The following is a 14,526-nucleotide window of genomic DNA, read 5'->3' as shown; positions in this document are numbered from 1 at the left end:
ATTATTTAAGTGTGGAGAGGATGGATAGTTCTTCCTGGAAATCCAGCACTCCATTGTTTCTCAATTGGCTCTGCCTTGTGTGTTGCCTGCACAGCTGTGGCACTGAGGAATGTGAGGCCCCTGGTATGAAGGAGGCTGATTTCTCACAGAAATGTATATTGCTGACTCTAGGTACCCCACTTTGGTGTCACTGATGCAAGCGGTTCCTGGCTGACAGTCTTGGTGGGGCCTGGATCTGGATTCACACCCAGCTTGCACTGCTGGTCTTCCTGATCCAGCTGGTTCCTCTGTCTCTGTGTCAGATACTTGGCTGCTATTCAGGCTCTGGGGCATAATTATGTGTCAGAAATGGGAAATGCTGGTGTCAAACCAGTATGCCACGGCAAATACAGTTGCTACATAAAGCAGCTTTGCTGTGGGTAGAGAACCATTCACTTATGGGCAGAATAAATCAGTGTGAAAGGGGCAGCTCTCAGCATTTCCCTATAGAGAGTGTTTAATATTCTCACTGAAGCTTCTCACAGCAACACTAAGCCACTGACACAGCAGGAGTGATAAGAAAAAGGTGTTTACATTAATCAGGTCACACCTTCCCCCTAAAACAACAAACGACTGATGTTGCAAAAGAGGCCAGTCAGTTCACAGCTTCTCACAGCTTCACTGATCAGCCACAGTGGGAAAATTCATAATGAGTTATAAATCACACAAAGTTCCTTAAGTATTTTATTTGGCAGCCAATAGAACTCCAGAGGTAAAACTGTACAATGACACTGTAATCTGGAAAGGAAAGATGCATCTATATCATAGCTGACATTTTAGAATTCCGTGTTAGGACCAATGGGAGATGAATGCCCAGCCTGCCCTGTGAACAAGACAGTGGAACGACTTTCTTTTTAGAGTATTAACTGCAAACTCCACTTTTCCTATGCATATACATACATATATATCACAAGATCTGTGCAGGGTGGTTTAGAACAGATGCTACTGGAGGTTGCTGATTCATAGGGTCACCATAAGTCGAAATCGATTTGAAGGCACATAACAACAACATATATACCACAAGTCCCATCCTTTCATCTTTTCTCTCTGAATATTCATGACCATTTCCCTGTCATGAAAGGACTTCCATAAATAAAAAAGAATGCTCCTTCTAACCTTCAACTAAGTTATAAATAAATGTCTTCTCAGCTAATGTACTGCCATTAACCTGTTTTTCTAAAGTTGGGACAATGCTATGTAATTACTATTGTTAGCTGGATGAGTTTTTTGCCCTAAAAGTAAGACTCCACCTCCATGCTTGTATTAGTGTAGGATTTCTCACTTGGGTTATAGCCAGGTAAGTGACTCAACATTTCTTTATTCAATCCATTCTTAAAGGCATCATTTGCTTCTGCCTTCTTTTCAAGTTCTTTCTGCAGATCATTTTCTGTTCCCTGAGAAATAATGTAAAAAAGAAAGAGTAGTTAAGTAAAGGAGGTTAGTTTGTAACAGTACCACATGCTTAAGAACAGGAGCATGCTGTCCTTCCTTTAAATTTTCATCCCTGTCCACAGAACTGTTACTCTTAATTATAACTTAATAAGAGGGCAACGTCTATACCTGGAAACAACGAAGAACTACCAGTCATTAGCTACCAGAGAAGAAGGTAAACCTACGTTATCAGAGTGAATGTGGCAATTATCACTCAGGTTTTCCCTTTAACCATAGTGGCATGCAAATATCCCTGAACACTTTGCATGCAATGGAATATCATATATTTACCAGTTCCTGACTTCCAATTCAGCTTTAGAGATGAAGCCAAAAACTGGTTTTGGGAGAGTAGCATTTCAGCACTGCTACCAATCTTCACATTGTGGAGTCTAAGAGTATCGCCAGACTGTCAATATTTTGCTGGAGGTATCCAACTGCATACCAGAACAGTTTGCACATTTAAAGTGGATTACAGTGCACCGTAGTCCAACAAATCCACTGTTAAAAGAACACAAACTTTTTTTGGTTTGGAAAATGATGGTGAAATACAATGAAAAGTGTGGGCTGAGCAAATAACTAATGGGAAGATGTGTAAACACTCTGCTAACGAATCAGGATAAGTGCAGGATGAATGCTGATTATCATGTAACCAGCCCATAAACAAATCAAAACGAATGCTCAATAAAAACCAAACATAGTCTAACCATCACATAAGCTTCCTGCAAGCACATAAGGATGAATGGTGAATAAGCAGATTGTCTTGAGTTCTTAAAAATACAAAAGGCCATAAGCTGCAAGACAAGGACTAGTAAGCTGTACTGGGAACAGATAAGGAAACTCAGAGGGAAGCATTTGAAACCTGAGAAGTTTGGCTGATGCCAGTCAATTCCTTTTCTGGAATATAAATGAACTGGTTGCATTGGCTTTTACACAGAACTACATAATTAAGGACCACGTAGAAATATTTGGGGAAAATCTTTTCTAGTTATGGCTCTTAGGGTAATTTTGTATAAGCCCACACTATGCCAAAAGTCTACTTTTTTTGTACAGATGGCATTAGCCGATGCCTATTTCCAGGAATACAATTAAAGTAACATATGACTGAAATGCAATTTATATTAATATTTTGTTTTCCATGATTATCCTATAAATAAGCATATGCAAATTACAAAAAAATTGCGGCTTAGTTGTTTTTCAGTTATATGTTAAGTGTTTTACTAGCAACAGATGGTTTAAATGTGTGCTTGTATATGTATCAGCCTCTACAGGTTGGGAAAATTGAAGTTGCTAACCAACAGAATTATAAAACAACGTGGCTTTTCCCTTTAACTCTGCTACTGCAAGGAGTGTCTAGAAATGATGCTGAACCTTCCAGTGGAAATCAAACCACATTTAATTCTCATCTACCACTAAGGGTTACTCTAATGGCCTTCATTTCAGCAGCAAAGAGCTACTAACAATGCAATCCTCACTCAGAATTGGGAATGTGCTGTTTTTGCATCAATCTAGAATCCTTTCAGAAATCTGCCTCTCAGATATTTCTGTTTAGAAGAGTAACATTCTGGAGAAGAGCCATGTTACCCAGAAATGTGGATTTTCATTATTGCTGGCTCCTGGCTGATTGTGAAAACCCATTCAGAATACATGTTTTTCATAATGGTAAAATTCATCTGCTCTACAGGTGGCAGGAAAATGTAAGTTCTGTTAAAAGGTTTGGAAGCATGTGTTATGATAATGCACTCAGCCTCAACGGGCTTGTGGTGCAAAGGCCAGTCATTTCAGAAAATGTTCATCCTCTTTAATGGAGAGACCTATAAAGAAAGAGGCTCACGTAAAGTGCTTTGCTGTCATCGTGATCCACTCCACACCAACATAAACTCTTGCATTTATGAGACCAGAAGCAGAAGAGGTTGCAGACAGGGCGAATTAACAGTGGTTTAATATCTTCTCCTTTATTTGGACCTAGATATAAAAAAGTAAGAGGCAAGCATCTTTCAAAATGCTGTTGTTCATTTTTTTTATAATATTTTATGCACTACGAAAATATAGTATTTCTATCCTTTTAAAATAACACTGGCTATATTTATATTTATTGCCCACCCTTCACCAGTAGGCTCCAGGGCAGAAATTTAAAATGTAAAATACAGTAATAAAAACAGTTAACTCACACTACATTCACAAGAATAGGGTGAGTCCTGTAAACACACATTTCAAGTGCCAAAGGCAAGGGTAAAGAGGTATGCCTTTAGCATTCACCGAAAGCTGTACAAAGAAGGTGGCAGATGCACCTGTGTAGGGAGGGAATTCCATAACTTAGGGACTACCACAGAGAAAGCCCTCTCCTGGGTCGCCATTCCCTGAACTTCTGTGGGTGGCAGAATGACCAAGAAAGTCCCCTCTGCTGATCTTAACTCTTCAGAGGGTCTGTAGGGAAGGAGACCATCTCTAAGATATCTGGGGCCTGAGTCGTTTAGGGCTTCAAACAGTTGCATGAGCCACTTTAATTGGGCCTGGAATCCAATTGGCAACCAATGCAACTGTTTGAGAAACAGGGTCATATGAATTCTAACAGGAACCCCAGCCAATAATCTGGCTGCTGCATTTTGGACCAGTTGATGGTTCCGAGTTCTCTTCAGAGGCAGCCCCTCATAAAACACATTGCAATAATTGAATCTATAAGTTACCAGAGCATGGAGTTGCCACGTCAGAGGCCATTGCTGTGAATCAGCTGGAGATGGAAATAGGCACTTCTAGCCACCAAGGCCACCAGAGCCTCCAGTGACAATGTTGGATCCAGGAGCACCCTCAAGCTATGAACCTGCTACTTCCAGGGGAGTGCAACCCCATCCCATCTCCTGGACTCAAAAATTTGGAACACATAACACCTTTGTCTTTTTAGGATTCAGTTTCAGTTTGTTGGCCCACATCCAGCCCATAACTGCCTTCAGATACCTGTCTAGCACCTCTACCACCTCTTCTGATTCAGATGGAACAGAGAAATAGAGATGAGTGTCATTAGTGACACTTCACTCTAAAACGCTGGATAACTGCTCCCAGCAGCTTCATATAGATGTTGAATGCCATGGGGGACAATATGGAACCTGCAAGACACCACAGCAAAGTTCCTATAACTTTCCTATAATGAACAGAAGCCTCCTACAACTACTTTCTGGAAATGTCCCTGGAGGAAGGAGAGCAGAAACACTGAAGTACAGTGCCCTCAATTTCAGCCTCTCTGAGCCATTCCAGAAGGATACTATGGTCAACGGTATCAAAAGCCACCAAGAGTTCTAGAAGAACAAGCAGATTGCACTCCTCCCATCTCTCTCTCTCAACAAATGTCATCAGCCAAGGCACTTTCAGTGCGATGACTGGGCCTGAAGCCAGACTGAAATGGATCCAGATATTCAGTCTCCTCCAAGTGTGCCTGATATTAGACCACCACTAGCTTCTCAACACTTTTTCCCAAAATTATATTTGCCACTGTGCAATATTTATTTAATACTTCAGAATCCAAGGAGGTCTTCGTAAGGAGGGGACACACCACCAACTCCTTTAAGTCAGATGGTACTCTACCCTCCCAGTATGAAATGAATGGAGTCCATATTTTCCCATTTCAGCTGAGAATTTGGATTGGATTTTTTTTAATGAACCTTATTTATTGATTGATTGAATTTGTATTCTGCCCTTCAGCCCAAAAGTTCCGGGTCTGGCATATAACAATCGGTTAAAATCACAGATCAATACAAACGTGCCTATCAACTTGTCAGTTTCAGCAGCCTCTTTTACCTTGACAGCCATTCTTTGATCCTTGGAATTATGGCTCATTTCCAGAGAAGGGTTAATGCAATTCCACATAAGAGCCACAAACCTAATCCCCAAATCTTGCCTAATCCCCCAATCTATGAGGCTCTGCAGAGCCACTGGCACATCCACAGCCCAGTCACTTAGGTGGAAGGGAGGACAGAACATTTGTGGCAGGTGCAATGCCTGTTGCAGCCTGACAACAATTTTGGATTCTCATGTGCCAGACCTAATGCCATTTGGGGGGCACTGGGAGGGGGTGATAGTGGCCAAAAATAATGGAGAATATTCAGAGAAAATTCTGGGAAGTGGTCTTTTTTTCCTAGGGGGAAAAGTAAAAGAAACACTTAAAAAACAACCTCAGAAAAAATGACTGCTGAGAAATTTCAACTTAGCTCTACTCATGAATCAGCACTGGGAATGTACAGATCACTTAAATGCAAACTAGTCATCCTGTGCATTTCAAAGCAACAGTTAGTATCAATTTTTTAAAAGACGACATTTATAAAACAGTCATACTCTGGACCATGACAATCCATAAAGAACCAACCTGTTACAAAACTGATCAGAAGCCCTGTAGCAATGCATCCAAGACATCCAACAGCACTGTAGTAAAGGTAGGACAAAGAATACCAGGTATCTGCCAGATGAGGCCTAGGATGATAAAAATGAGGTTTCACCATATGACCATTTTGAACAGAGTTGGTTAATTTTTCCTGTCTTCTAATTTCCAACTCCAGAGAGGAATGACCACCACTGTGTAGCCAGAACAGCAGTACCATACACAAACAGGAGGTAGCAACAGACCCAAGGAAAACCCAAGGTTTGCAGAAATACAAAAATACCATTGAAGGGGCGGGGAAAACCATATAGTCTCATAAGAATTCAGTGGTGTGGAATATTGACCAGAGGGGGGAGGGACCTGAGAAGGGGAAATAGAATGTAGCAGATGAAAAGGGAGGAAGGCTCATATAGAGATAAAAAGTTAAAAATAGTAAAGAGAGGTTGATATCATTGTCTGGATAGATCATTCACACTGGCCCCATCTGCACTATACATTTAGAGCAGTATTGTAACCACTTTTAAACAGTCATGGCTTCATGGGAACTATAAATTTGTTAAAGGTGCTGAGAATTGTTAGGATACCCCTATTCCCTTCACAGAACTGCAAGTCCAAGACTTCCTGGGCAAGAGGGATTGATTGTTAAAAATTGCTGGGAATTGTAGCTTGGGGGGATGTAGTGGTCACCTTACAACTCTTAGTACCCGTAACAAACTACAGTTCCCACTAGTCCTTGGGGGAAGCCATGATTGCTTAAAGTGGTTATAATACTGCTGTAAAAGTACAGTGCGGTTGGGGTCACTGATTCATCCTGAGAAGTTATTTTTAAATGTGCCCAGGGCTGCCCATTGAAATCAATAAAGAAATCCAAGACAGCAGCAAAGATAAGAATTTCACTTTTTCATTCCGTTATTATGTAGCATAAAAACGTTTGTTCTTGCAAATTGCAATTGTCTCCATATTGCAACTTGGAAGGAGAGTGACTGGAAGAAAGTGGCGCATGATAGCCCTCAGTGTAGTTTACTCTGAATACTGCAGGTTAGGCTTTGAGCAGTTTACAGCAACCCTGCAGTGTTGTCCAGCAGAATTAAACCCCATTGCACACACACCCCTTTGAAGGCTGGACTTTGAGCACAACAACTCTGCATTACTATCCATTACATATATCCCCACATTGCAGGATGGACTGAGAGAGTAGTATAAAACAGCTCAGGAGTATAGTTCACTGCTGTAGTCCTACTGTAGGTTGGAAGACTTATAGCAGCCCTGGAATTTTGTCCATTGTTAATATTGCAATTCAGAGGTGAGACTGAGGCTGGTTTGAATTCCTAGTCCAGAAGCCCCTGTACTTCTGAGGTTGAAGCAAAGAGAGAGGTAGGAAGAATCATACCTCTGTCTTTATCTACTGTTGGGGAGTGAGGAAACAATTTTTGTATCGTGTACTTAAGTTGGCAGTGACAGGGGATGATACAGAAAGTTGGCATGTGCACATTTCAGTGGGTTAGCGGTGGCACCTCTGACTATTAAGTGGACAAAACTGCTCTACAGTTAAGACTACACACGTGTACCAGAATTGAGTTCCAAAAATTCTTCTTCTAACTTGCAAGGCTAAGCATATGTTAGGAAAGAGAGAAAATGGGTGGCTGGTTTCTTCTAGAACACAGCATCCATTTTAAGTTGAGACTGTTTATCAAACATGTTCTTTGAAATGTATGTTTCTGCCTTGTTACCCTTATCTTTTTGAGAAAAGGATAGAAAGGTTACCACTTTGGGAGTCCCCATAAGGCTAAGGGTGCTACCCACCAAACTTTGATTATGGCCCCCAGCCTGAATGAATGTATGCTGATCAGTGAGAGAGTGTGGAAGGGAAGTTACTGACCTTTGTTTGGAATGGGTGGCCATAGGGGCACTCTAGATGAGAGCCAGAGTGAGTGTGTCTGTACTATCCCAGGTGAGAGATGGGGGTAGGGTTGGATGTTTGAAGATTGAGTCTTGTACCCAAACTATTGGAAATAGGTGCATCACTAGGAGCATATTAATGTTTTGTATACTACTACTATATTATTGTGTTAGGCATTATTTTCTCTCATGTTTAATTTTAAGATGCTAAATTAGATCATCTTATTTGTATTGTATTATTCTAACTTATTTGGACTGATTTGTTTTGTATGTATGCATTTTTATCATGTTATTTCTAATTGTTTCTATATATATATTTGGATTATTATACTTATTGTTCACTTGATAGGTTGTGAGCTACTTTGGGCACAACTTTTGTGGAAAAGTGACATACAAATAAACAGGTGAGGTGATAATTTAATTGCCAACTCAGACATCCCACCCCCACCCCTGGCCAAGACAAATCAAGAACTCCATTGCATGCAAACGTCTTATGCTCCATTGACTTGCATGCAGATCAGTTTAAAAATTGGAAGATTTTTCAAAAACCACACAGGAAGTAAGACCCAGATAGAAGAGAGATTCCTCTCTTTGATTCTGACTTTGGTTTCCTCTCTTCCACCCCCACCCCTGACACAAGCTCAGGTATCACATGCACCTCAGGGATAAACGGCAACATTTTAATGAGGGGTCCCTCTAGCAAAGATGTTCATAGCTTCTCGGAGGCTTTAAGATTGGGGGAGCCCAAAAGAGTATTTGAATATAATTATGCACAATTTCATATAATATAAATATGGGGAGAAAAAAATAATACCTGACAGGAGATGAAGTAGGAATCATAGTGGGTACAGTCTCAGTATTATTATTCACAATGCACGTAGCAGTTGAAAGGTATAATGGAAGGGCCTTTGAAGATGGAGCAGGGTACACAAAAGCTCCAATACTGACCCAAAATGCCAAGGCAATTCCAGTAAGAAGACCTCCAAAGGCACCCTAAAATCAAAAAGAAAATTAGAAACTTTGTTATTGAAGCTAGACACAGGGGAAGTACTAACTAACATTACAAGCTGCAGAAAGAGAATACTCAGGGGCTTCTCCATAGCACCTACAGCAGGGGTGGTGAATAGGCTAGATGCTTATCTTCTCCACTCCACAGGTCACTGGTGTCAGGTGACCAAAATTCAAAAGAAAGAATCAGGAGCACAGTCTAAGTACACTCCTGCTTCTTTCCTTCCTTCCTTTGAACTCTAGCTGGGCTGCACAGGAAGATCCCCACTTTTGGCAGGGATCGGCTCCACTCAACTGGGAACTTCCAAGTGCATCTGATCCCAGTGGGTCTTACCATCAGCAAACCCAGCTTCGGCAAGAATTGATTGCACTAGGAAGTTCCCGACTGGGAATCCCAGCAGGGCTTGTTGTCAGTGTCAATCAGCTGATCAGCTGTGATAGTAAATCCTGCTTGTCAAAGAACTACTGGGAGTGAACTTGAAGGGTCCTGATTGTTCCTTTGCAGCCATGGCTTTACCTGCCTCATATCTGATGTCATGATAGGCAGGTTGGCATGGCATGAGAAAAACAGCCTCAGGGGCAAACTTAGGTCCATAACCAGGCCTAATATGAGCTATGGATTGAAGGTTTCCCCATTGCTGACCTGCAGAATGTGCTAAAGCCCTTAACCCTACAGAATTAGCCCCTGATAATGGCCTGCCTAGTAAAATGATGTGTTTATAGAGCAACTTAACCATGGCCAGATTATCATATTCTTTCCAACAGGCGTGCAATGGCTGATTTGCTATGCTAAAACCAATAAAAACAACAGGGGCATTCAGTCAGCTTTACTAAGAAATCAGCTCTGTCAGGCCTTTCCTCTCCTGCGGATGTTATCCAGCAAAAGCCATTCCACCAAGCTGCAGCAGAGCCTTAGAAACGAAGCAAGCCACTCCATCAGGCTGCAGCAGAGAGAGAGAGAGAGAGAGAGATTACATCCACACTATACACATTAAGAACTATGATGCCACTTTAGCAGTCATGGCTTCCCCCAAAGAATCCTAGGAAGTGTAGTTTGTTAAGGGTGCTGATAGTTTTTAGGAGATCCCTATTCCCCTCACAGAGCTACAACTTCCAGAGGGGTTTAACAATCAATCTCTCTTCCCAGGGAGCTATAGATCTGTGGAGGGAATAAGAGTTTCCTAACAACTCTCAGCACTCTTAGTAAATATTTATTTATTTATTAAATTTATATCCCACCCTTTCTCCCAGAAGAAGTCCAGGGAAGCAAACAAATGATAAAACACTAAAAAATATCCTTAAAATATCTTTAAAAAAACTTTAAAACACCTTTTTAAAAAATCTTTAAAAACATCTTATGAACAATTCCAACACAGATACAGATTGGGATAAGGTCTCCATCTAAAAGGTTTGTTGAAAGAGGAAGGTCTTCAGTAGTGCAGAAAAGACAACAGAGATGGCACCTGTCTAATATTTAAGAGGAATACATTCCAAAGGGTAGGTGCCACAACACTTAAGATCTGCTTCCTATGTTGTGTGGAACCATCTTGATGAGATGGTATCTGCAGGAGGCCTTCATCTGCAGAGTGCAGTGATTGGCTGAGTATAAAAGGGGTAAGACAATCTTTCAGGTATCCTCATCCCAAGCTGCACAGGGATTTATACACCAAAACCAGCACCTTGAACTTAGCCCGTTAAGTTCCCAGGATTCTTCAAGGAAGCCATGACTGTTAAAATGGTATAATAGTGCTTTAAATGTATGGTGCGGATGTGGAGAACAGCAACTTTTGGGTCCTCCTCTCTGACCTGTTTCAATTCCAGCTGGCGCTAATAAGAACTTTGCAACTAATCTCTAGTTTACCTTCCCTTTCCCCCCTCTTCCCTTTAAATCCCCTTTCCTTTTGTTTGTCATGTCTTTTAGATTGCCAACCTAAGGGCAGAAACCATCTTATTATTGCTTCTTATAAGCTGTTCTGGAAGCCTTTTGGCTAAAGAGTGGAGTAAAAATGCTTTAAATGATTGATGAACTGATTAACAATAACAATTCAGCTGTTTTGAAGATGTGATTCTTAGTACTTACTTTCCAGCTGGTACAAGGAAAAACAATTCCCAGTGTAAATAATCCCAGCATCGGTCCTCCACACATCCCATGAATGCTTAGCGAGGCCTATTAAAAGAAAGCCCAGGAAATGCTTTAGAAAGCTGCTCGTTGTCATTCAATGTCTCTGCATCCACCTTCTATAATGGCTTTTTCACTTTCTGATATCAGAGAACATACTGTTTTCATTTCTGCTTTGTATACTATTTCTTGACAGATTAAAAAAGATATTCTGGTTTTAACTTTTTTAAAAAAACTAGTACTTTTATCTTTTCTCCATGAATACTAATGTAAGGAAGGGAAATTAGCCTTTACAAACAGCACGTAGTGATGGCAGCACATTTCACCCAAGTCAGCCACCACTGATCTAAAGCAAAGGAAGCATGTTTCATTCAATCAATTAAACCTCATATGATCAAGCAACTATTTCTTTAATTGGCAACAGTCCTAATACCATGATCATGGAAGCCCTAAAAGACATACATATGCATGAATATATGAGGCAAGCAGAATACTTTTGGACTCCCCGTGTGTCTTGAGGAGGCCCTGTGATAAATGTGAAGGGGAGCACTCACCAGGGTCCAACTTGCAAAACCAACAATTTGCTTGTTCAAGGGCAGATCCAGAGCTTGGAAAATTTACTTTTTTAAACTACAACTCCCATCAGCCCCTGCCAGCATGGCCACTGGATTGGGCTGATGGAAGTTGTAGTACAAAAAAGTAATTTTTCCAAGGTCTGGGCAGATCCCTACAAGTTGAAGCAACAGTGGGAAATTCAACCCACTGTTACACATGATGGTTCCTGGACTGAGTATTTGCTCATATCTTACAGGATCCCGTTTTGTTTTCATATATTCAAAATAAGAAAAAGACTGAATCTAAGTTTTGGCCAAACAGATTCTGCTTACCCTTTATAAGAAAAAAAAATTAATGCAGAAAAGGTGTGCATATGCTCCTGGCAGCAGCAGACCCATCGGTCTATGGAGCTCCATTTGGGATGGAGGCGCTCCCTGGTCTGTCCATGGCCAGATAAACTTTGTGTAGTGAAGATGCTGGAGTGTCTCTTTACATGGAAGGAAACAAAATTCCTGGCACTTGCAAGGGTTCCAGATCCTACCAATAATCTTCAAATATGTAGTTCATTACCTGCACAACGGGACCCATGAGTGATGCTGCTACTGCCATGGAAGTACATAGCACTCCAAATACGATGCCTGAAAAAGAGTTATCAGCCATCAAGAATTCTGACCACAAATATGCTGGGCTTTTTTTAGGAGAAAGGGTGGAATATACATTTAATAAAAAATAAATAATAAATATTCAGATGTATTCTTGGGAGATTGTTAACAAGTGCAAGATGCCAGTGGTTCTAAATCTGTATTATGCAATCAAATGCATGCACATTCAGGGATCTATGCATTCTATTACTCTGCTTACTGATGTCAATATTAAAAGATATCCTTTGCTTGGAATTCACTTTCAGACTCTTCATATATGACATTTTTAGAACACGGAGAAAACTTCAAATTTCAGTTATTCACAGTCAGAAACCAGCATGGTTTTCAAATAAAGCTTAATTCTGAGTGTGTACATGTGCTTATCTTTACAGAAAAAGAAAATCTGCTTTCATCTCATACCACTAAACATCTTAGGGTATCGATAACATCTGTATGAAAAAGGTGACAATGTGAACAAAATTATAACCTAATGGAATTGAAAGACCATGGAGTAGCTCTTTGATACTGTGACAAAAGTTCATAGAGTCTGAATTTCAGCTCAGCTCATTGCAGTGTTGTAGTCTGAAAACTGCTGTACACAATGCCTCAATGGATCAGAGATGGGAAACCTGATATTGTTCCCAGATATTGCTGGGAAACCACTTCCAACCCCCCTGGCCATTGGCCATGTGGTCTGGAGCTGATGGGAACCAGGGTCCAAGAGCATCAAGAAGGTTAGTCAGATGATGTATCCCTGCAACAGAAGAAGGTTGTTCTGAGCTAGTTATAGAACATATACAGATTGGTAGTTCCTGTAGCTAAGTGCCACCTATTCTGACTAACAATTCATCTCCAAGGGTGTCAGGGAGGTCTTTCCAAGCCTAGAGTCTGAAATCCTTTTATCCAGTCATGATAGGGATGGAAACCCAGAACTTTTATACACAAAGCATGTGTTCTACCATCACATTATGGTTTCTTTTGTGTGCTGCTTTGAAAGAAACTTCATGAACATCATGTAGCAGTAGAGCACAAATCATCACAGTAGGAAAAAAATGCTGCCATCTCATTAGCCTGCCCATATGTTGCATATCAGGCCAGGCATGGTGGTGGTTGCTTTGACTGCTGGGTTTGCTTCCTTGGTGGTTTCAGTTCACTTTCAAGGCTGGCCAATAGGCCATTAAGTCATGTGTAAATTAATTTGTTCAAATGTGGAATGAGCTTTTACCCCCAGTCAAGTTGGTAAACCTAGCTGATGTATAATGATCATGTATTAAGTGTATAGGTCAGAAAGATATATGATGGGAGAAGGGCTGTAGCTCAGTGGTAGAACATCTGTTTTGCATGCAGAAAGTTTCAGGTTAAATCCCCAGCATCTCCAGGTAGAGCCAGAAGATAACCCTGCCTGAAATTCTGGTGTGCCACTGATGATCAGTGTATATAGTACTGAGCTAGAAGGACAAATGCTCTGACTTGATATTATGGCTTCCTGTGTTTCTAACACAGGGTTTCACAAAGGCCTATTCAGAGCAGACTCACTGAAATTAAGTTCATTAAGAACCTAAGGGCAGGTGGTTACTGAGTCTGGATAACTGGTCAATTGCCTCCTTTGGATGGCGTCTTACTCCCTATGAAAGAGCAGGTTCGTAGTCTAGGCTGCTCCTGAATCCATCTTTGTCAATAGAGGCCCAGGTGACCTCAGTGGTTAGGAGTAAGAATGGATAAGAAATTCAATTTAGTTTACATTTCAATCCAAATATATCAAATTCACACTTTCCGAAACAATAGAAAAACCAAAACACAGCCACCCTTCAAAATTTGCACTTATATGAAGTTTGCAGTGCAGTTTGCCAACCAATCTTTACAAAAATACATATACTAGGGGAAAGTGTACATAAAAATGAATATATTGAGTGAAAATAACATACAAAAATGCATTATATGATGAGAAATTGTTTGCACATATGTGTATATTAGTCAAAAATGCCTACAAAAATTTGGTTATTAGGAGAAATTTGTGCTAAAATGCTGAAGAATTTTCATGATGATTTTTTTTAAAAAAGTTGCAAATTGCTGCAGAAATGTGAAGAACTGAATTTAAGATTGGAAAAATCATTTCACTGACGAGGTGCACCTGGCGCCAACACTGTTATATTTTTGGTGCCAGGTCAAGACTTTCCTCTTCTCCCAGGCATTTTAGCATGTGTTTTAAAATTGTTTTTAAATTTTTTAAAATTGTGTTTTTAAATTGTTTTTGTGTTTTAAATTTTGTATATTTGTTTTTAATGTTTTTAATTGCTGTAAACCACCCAGAGAGCTTCGGCTATGGTGCGGTACATAAATGTAATAAATAAATAAATAAATAAAAATGAGGAGAAGAGAACTGAATTTTCCCCTTCAGTTTACTCCAAACTAATAACAACAATAATGGATGTGTAGTTATTGGTACAGCCAGTAGCAGCTGGCAGGAT

The 14,526-nt window shown here is 40.4% G+C and overlaps 1 protein-coding gene across 1 annotated transcript in view; it reads right to left on the bottom strand.

The window, feature by feature from the left end:
* Positions 1-757: 757 nt before the first annotated feature.
* Positions 758-14,526, bottom strand: part of SLC5A12 (solute carrier family 5 member 12) — a 50,557-nt gene continuing 36,788 nt past the window's right edge. Inside the window, exons 11-16 of the mRNA XM_061613136.1 lie at positions 11,988-12,055; positions 10,824-10,910; positions 8,550-8,728; positions 5,825-5,928; positions 3,302-3,432; positions 758-1,433 (exon numbers count right to left, since the gene is read on the bottom strand). Coding sequence (XP_061469120.1) covers positions 1,272-1,433; positions 3,302-3,432; positions 5,825-5,928; positions 8,550-8,728; positions 10,824-10,910; positions 11,988-12,055 — 731 coding nt within the window. The 3' untranslated portion in view covers positions 758-1,271. The remainder of the gene's footprint in view (positions 1,434-3,301; positions 3,433-5,824; positions 5,929-8,549; positions 8,729-10,823; positions 10,911-11,987; positions 12,056-14,526) is intronic.

The sequence above is a fragment of the Rhineura floridana genome, chromosome 2, assembly GCF_030035675.1.
Source record: "Rhineura floridana isolate rRhiFlo1 chromosome 2, rRhiFlo1.hap2, whole genome shotgun sequence".
Classification (NCBI taxonomy): Eukaryota; Metazoa; Chordata; class Lepidosauria; order Squamata; family Rhineuridae; genus Rhineura; species Rhineura floridana.
This window is presented reverse-complemented; position numbering and strand designations above follow the sequence as displayed.